Below are 7,032 nucleotides of genomic sequence, written 5' to 3'. Positions count from 1 at the left end.
GAACTGAAAGTTGGAGATGAGAAAAATGGATTTAAGAAAAGAGGACTTGATTTACCCAATAATGAAACAAGCCATTATATGGAGTTAAAAGATGGAGATGATAAAAGCCGGCCAGAAGATAAGATTAGCTTAGCATTTTTGTAGATAAAAATATATTTAGTTTTGTATTTTTTTTTTCTAGATATTGCTGCAATTTGCACCGAAAAAACGAGAAAACTCCAGAACTCCAGGAAACAGAAAAAATGAGAAAAGTAAGCAACCTCTGCTACCTCAGAATAAGAGTAGAAGATGAAACTAGACAGCAACGTGACGTTTTACAATGTTACAACTGCCAAAACTTCTATCACGGATCTAGTGCCTGCCACTGTGCCTCGCGTTGTGTAAAATGCGGAAAACATCACCGATCATCAGACTGCCAGAAGGACAAAGATACAGCAGCCAAATGTGCCAACTGCGGAGAAGCACACACAGCCAGCTACAGGTGGTGCTCAAAAGCACCAAAAAGGAAAACCAGAGCAACAACTACTCCTAAATTCAGAGATGTACCAAGTGCACCCACCACCCGGCCTAATGTAAGTTATGCCGCAGCGACAAAAGCAGCTGAACCTCCAAAAGCTGCTCCTGTAGCACAAACGAGCGCCTCCACCGACAGCGATAAACTTATCGCTGCCATGAACATCCAGTTAAGAGCATTCACAGACCATTTCTCGGGAATGTTCGAAAAAATCACACTTGTCCTCGATGCGATGAACAGATGTAGAAACGAATAATGCCAGAACAGTTGGACGAGCTAAAGATCGGATCGTGGAATTCGGGCAGGATTCGTTCGAAAATTAACATTCTTGACGAGATTACCAACAGACTCGCTATAGATGTCATGGCCTTACAAGAGACTAGACTAGTCGAGAGAATTAAAACAAAAATTCCTGGTTATGTCATCTATAGAGAAGATCGTACTTCACGCTCAGGTGGCACGGCCATTATGGTAAGAGGGCAAATAGACCACGATCTAGTGCCCACACCACTTGGCCTGGTCACCATGAAAGCGACAATAGTTCGAATCGTCATGGCTAACGAGACGCTGAAAATAGTTTCGGCATACGTTAGACCACACGATCCGGTACTAAATGAAGATCTCGATCTAATATTAGATTCCGACGAACCGACGATAATTATCGGCGATCTGAACGCTAGATCGCCCAACTGGTTTGACAGACGCACGAATGTTAACGGTAGACGACTCTGTGCCTATCTCGAAAACAAAAATAACACCATAGTAACGGGTCCCACAGACCCAACATGCTTCCATGGAGAACTTCCGTCACACATCGACATAGCAATTCTGCACAACATAGGGCAACAACACGAAATACAATCTGTAACTGAAGGCGATTCCACGCATAATGTAATCGTCATGACCCTAGGCGCAGTGGAATTAAATCCACTACAGCCCCACCAAATAAAGAAAATTAAATGGCCTAACTTCAGAAGAGTAGTAAGCGAAAATATTGGAGCAATTCCAATAATCAACAATATAGAAGAACTAGAAGAAAGTATCACAAAACTAGAACAAACAATGCTAAATGCCATCGATGTTAGCACAAAAACAGAAAATAAAATAACGCAAAAAGGCAGATTTAAAGAAATTTCAAATGAGCTAAAAGATCTCATTAAAGAAAAAAATAGAAAAAGAAGAAGAGCGCAAAGAACTAGAAATCAAGAAGACAAAAGAATTGCTAATGAATTAGACAGAGAAGTCAACAGAAGACTAAATGAGCACAGAAGCGAGCACTGGGACAATTTTATCCAAGAGTTAAATCCAAATCAATCCGCTTTCTGGAAAGTATCAAAAATACTCAGGAAAGATAAAAAAACCTATACCGCCCCTACACGGAACAAACGGTAGAGTATTTACCGAACAAGAAAAAGCTGAAGTAATGCGAGAGACACTCGAAACCAACAACATGCAAAACTTTCACCCGGCAGAAGATCTAGACTTCACGGAGGAAGTAGAAAGAAGCGCTAGACGCATAAGAAGAAGAAAAGGCATAATAGGCCTAGAACACACAAGCCCGGATGAAATCAAAGATCTAATCAAACTATTAAATCCAAAGAAAGCAGCTGGACCTGATAAAATCACTAACAGGGCAATTAAAAATATACCAAACAAGATCATAGTGTACATTGCAAACATAGTAAATGGATTACTATTTAACTGGGAATAAGCCACAATTAAAGGTTAAAATACGTTTATTGACGTTTCAATTTCCACTTCGGAAATCGTTCTCAAAATACAAACATTAGTAAATTAAACAAATTTTGTTTTTGTTACTTAGTGAAAAATTCTTCTATTAATTTAATTTTATCTGACTCATCTATATTGACAATTCAGACATACATTATACATTTTAAAGTAGACGACTTTAAAATGATATTGCCAATATTGTTGAGTTGCGTTCCTGGGACGACTTTACTTATAAGATAGTTCATTCGATTACATGAAATCAACTTTAACTTGAGAATATCCGTCAGAAAAGATCATAACATGTAATTCGTCTTTAAAAAGACAAATACATGCCATGATGACAGTAAAATTCTCCTGTTAGTGATTCCATAGTAAATTATGAGGGAAAAACCAGGAAAAAAACCTCATAATACTATCCCGACATGGTAAGTATTTGATCTTGCATTTATTTTACCTTCAATAAATACCAAATTCCGATTTTATATGTTTGTTATTTAAAAAATATAAATGATGTATTCTCTATATGTTACTGACTTACCAATACTGGTATTTTCTTTTTAATAACTTCCTCTTTCAATATGGGTAACCAGATCCTACTACATTCTGCCGAGGAATTCGCGACACAATTGGTCTCATTTAGCATAATTAGAGCCGCTTCTTTGATTTTTCTCTTTTTACCATCCGTTTCTTTTAGGACTATATTTGAATCATTCCATTGAACCCTATGTTCATTATCCCATGCATGTTTACATATTTGAGATCTATCAAATTCTCTATTTTTAATATAGGATTGATGTTCACTTATTCTAACATTTAATGGCCTTGATGTTTCACCTAAATAAAACTGATCGCATTCACAAGGTATTTTATAAATGCAATTCTTTGTCCTTTCTTGTTCATTGTTAGGTTTGGTTTTGGACAAAATAGATCTCAACGTGTTTGTTGTTTTGAATGTTGTTGAAATGTTGAATTTATTTCCTATCCTTTTAAGCTTTTCCGATAATCCTTTTATATATGGTATTGTTATTTTCCTCGTATTATCCCTTGTATATGTTGTAGGATCTCGTTCTAAGTTGTTTTGTTCTATTCGATCTATTGTTGAAAATTCCTTATTTATAAACGATAAAGGATAATCATTTTTTAATAAAACAATTAAAATGTTTTATTAAAAAATGATTATCCTTTATCGTTTATAAATAAGGAATTTTCAACAATAGATCGAATAGAACAAAACAACTTAGAACGAGATCCTACAACATATACAAGGGATAATACGAGGAAAATAACAATACCATATATAAAAGGATTATCGGAAAAGCTTAAAAGGATAGGAAATAAATTCAACATTTCAACAACATTCAAAACAACAAACACGTTGAGATCTATTTTGTCCAAAACCAAACCTAACAATGAACAAGAAAGGACAAAGAATTGCATTTATAAAATACCTTGTGAATGCGATCAGTTTTATTTAGGTGAAACATCAAGGCCATTAAATGTTAGAATAAGTGAACATCAATCCTATATTAAAAATAGAGAATTTGATAGATCTCAAATATGTAAACATGCATGGGATAATGAACATAGGGTTCAATGGAATGATTCAAATATAGTCCTAAAAGAAACGGATGGTAAAAAGAGAAAAATCAAAGAAGCGGCTCTAATTATGCTAAATGAGACCAATTGTGTCGCGAATTCCTCGGCAGAATGTAGTAGGATCTGGTTACCCATATTGAAAGAGGAAGTTATTAAAAAGAAAATACCAGTATTGGTAAGTCAGTAACATATAGAGAATACATCATTTATATTTTTTAAATAACAAACATATAAAATCGGAATTTGGTATTTATTGAAGGTAAAATAAATGCAAGATCAAATACTTACCATGTCGGGATAGTATTATGAGGTTTTTTTCCTGGTTTTTCCCTCATAATTTACTATGGAATCACTAACAGGAGAATTTTACTGTCATCATGGCATGTATTTGTCTTTTTAAAGACGAATTACATGTTATGATCTTTTCTGACGGATATTCTCAAGTTAAAGTTGATTTCATGTAATCGAATGAACTATCTTATAAGTAAAGTCGTCCCAGGAACGCAACTCAACAATATTGGCAATATCATTTTAAAGTCGTCTACTTTAAAATGTATAATGTATGTCTGAATTGTCAATATAGATGAGTCAGATAAAATTAAATTAATAGAAGAATTTTTCACTAAGTAACAAAAACAAAATTTGTTTAATTTACTAATGTTTGTATTTTGAGAACGATTTCCGAAGTGGAAATTGAAACGTCAATAAACGTATTTTAACCTTTAATTGTGGCTTATTCCCAGTTAAATAGTAATTAATTTAAAATGCCACAAGAAAATAGCTTCAGAACAATATAGTAAATGGAATACTACGACTGAGATACTTTCCAGACAGGTGGAAAGAAGCCGAAGTGATAATGATTGGAAAACCGGGAAAAGACGGGAGCTTTCCACAAAACTACAGACCAATAAGCCTACTTTCATGTTTAAGTAAAATAGCCTAGAGAGTAATCTTAAAAAGACTACAAATAGAGTCTGAAACAATCGGAATGATTCCAGAAGCACAGTTCGGCTTTAGATCCAGGCACTCTTGTAAACTACAAGTACTTAGGCTAACGGAATTCATCACCAAAGGATATAATGAGAAAATGTACACCGATACAGCGTTTCTAGACGTTAGTAAAGCATTCGACAGAGTATGGCACGAAGGCCTTCTCTACAAAATGAGCCAAAATGGATTCAGTGAGGCGATGACATGTCTCCTTGCGTCATACCTGACAAACCGGAGATTCAGAGTTCGAATAGGGCCTGCCCTGTCCGAAGTCGGAACTCTGGAGGCAGGTGTGCCTCAGGGAGCGGTGCTATCTCCATATCTGTATACCATATACACCGCAGATACACCCAGCAATCATAGAATTCTGCTTAGCCTGTACGCAGACGATACAGCGTTAGCAACAAGCAATAGAAACATAAATTTTGCAACCAGAGATTTACAACGCTCTCTGAATCGATTATATGCATGGTGTATAAAGTGGAAAATAGCACTAAACCCGGAAAAAACACATGCTGTCATGTTTAGAAAACGGAGACAAATACCCAATATGGAACTGAATCTAGCAAACGAAAACATAGAATGGAGCAATCAAGCTAAATATCTAGGAGTGACCCTTGATCACAAGCTCACATTCACTGAACATGTTAATCAATCAGTACATAAAGCAAAATTAACAAAGATACAACTTGCCTCGTTGATAGGCAGGAAAAGCAAACTAAATTTCTGGACAAAAATAAGTGTAGCAAATAGCATAATCCTTCCAACGCTAACATACGCATCAGCAGCATGGGGACATACATGCAAATCAAACAGGAAGAAATTACAAGTAGCTCAAAATCAGCTAATCAGAGAAGCACTAAATGTACCGAAATACGTATTACTAAGATACTTATATAGAGATACAAAACAGAAAAGAATTCTCCACACAATGAACGAAAAAGCACATGACATATTCAATGAGATAAGAGATCACCCAAACAGAAAGCTGCGAGAGCTAACGGACTATGATGCAAACATCAGGACGACACATAGACGGCCTAAACAACAAATAGCTGGATATGTCCCAGTAGCATAAAAGTAAACGTAAAGTTTGAGATAGGCACATACGAGTCAAATACAACGCGGGTTAGAAGTAGGAAAAAAAAAAGGTAACAACTGGGGTCTGGCATTTTAGAGTTCTAGACACCAGGAATTACCACCAAAAAAAATATTTAGTTTTAGGCTTTAGTATTAGAATAAAAACCCGTTATAAAACACCTTCTAACTTCGCGAGTAAATTATAGTGACAATGAATAGACCAACATCTATTCATAATCCAACGGTAATTCAAGTGATACTGACCCCTGTCACATACATGCATAAGCACGCGGAAAGTACAAAGAGAGCCTTATGCTCTCTTCGTATAGCCAACTTTTTGGCTCAGGCCCTTAAGGCAGGTCTATTTGGGAGACCAGAACGCGACTTTCTGAGCATCGAGGCCATGTGCGGAAAGCATGGGCTCGATGGCCAGACCAGTCGGGCGCTCAGCTGGCGAGGAGAACAAATTAATTTTTGCCAAATCGGCAGCTGAGTGACCGAACACACACATTTCCTGAGCGGAGGGACATCAGCTCAGGCTGATGTCCCTCCGCGCAGGGCACACACATCCTAGGGACATCAAGTCCAAAGTAATGCTCATACCAAATAAATTCAGTAAAGTAACTAGGGAGAAAAGCTTTTAGCTACCCCTTAATTTCAGGTGGCCTAACCACAACCATGTAGATACGGAGGGTGTTGTTCATTACCCAAATCGCCCGACGTAAAGTTCATAAGCCTTCACTGCGTATGTCAGACGTAGTGAAGGGGTGGAGGAAAAACCTGGGGGTCAGATAGGTACCGATCCAGAATGATTAGCTCTTCTGGAGCGAGACCGGTTTGATCTTCGGACATGTGGATCCCACTGACTAGCATATATATATATATATATATATATATATATATATATATATATATATATATATATATATATATATATATATATATATATATATATATATATTAGAAATACACTTATACACACTGGCATATATACAGGTTGCGCCAAACCTCTGGCTTTCTTTGATTACGGCTAAACTATGGACTATATAAAAAACGGGGTTTCAGTCGGAACAACGGAAGGAACCAAAGTTTCGTTTTTTTAAATGGAAAAGCATGGGCCC

General features: G+C 36.4%; 1 protein-coding gene across 1 annotated transcript; it reads left to right on the top strand.

Moving 5' to 3' along the window:
- Positions 1–769: 769 nt before the first annotated feature.
- On the top strand, positions 770–1,906 carry LOC140442204 (uncharacterized). The gene has a single exon (XM_072533281.1). It carries the CDS (start codon positions 770–772, stop codon positions 1,904–1,906), a length of 1,137 nt encoding a protein of 378 aa, XP_072389382.1.
- Positions 1,907–7,032: the final 5,126 nt, after the last annotated feature.

This window comes from Diabrotica undecimpunctata, chromosome 5 (assembly GCF_040954645.1).
Source record: "Diabrotica undecimpunctata isolate CICGRU chromosome 5, icDiaUnde3, whole genome shotgun sequence".
Taxonomy (NCBI): domain Eukaryota; kingdom Metazoa; phylum Arthropoda; class Insecta; order Coleoptera; family Chrysomelidae; genus Diabrotica; species Diabrotica undecimpunctata.
This window is presented reverse-complemented; position numbering and strand designations above follow the sequence as displayed.

Coding starts and splice junctions, on each gene's coding strand:
- LOC140442204 (XM_072533281.1), top strand. CDS start 770: ATGCCAGAACAGTTGGACGAGCTAAAGATCGGATCGTGGAATTCGGGC.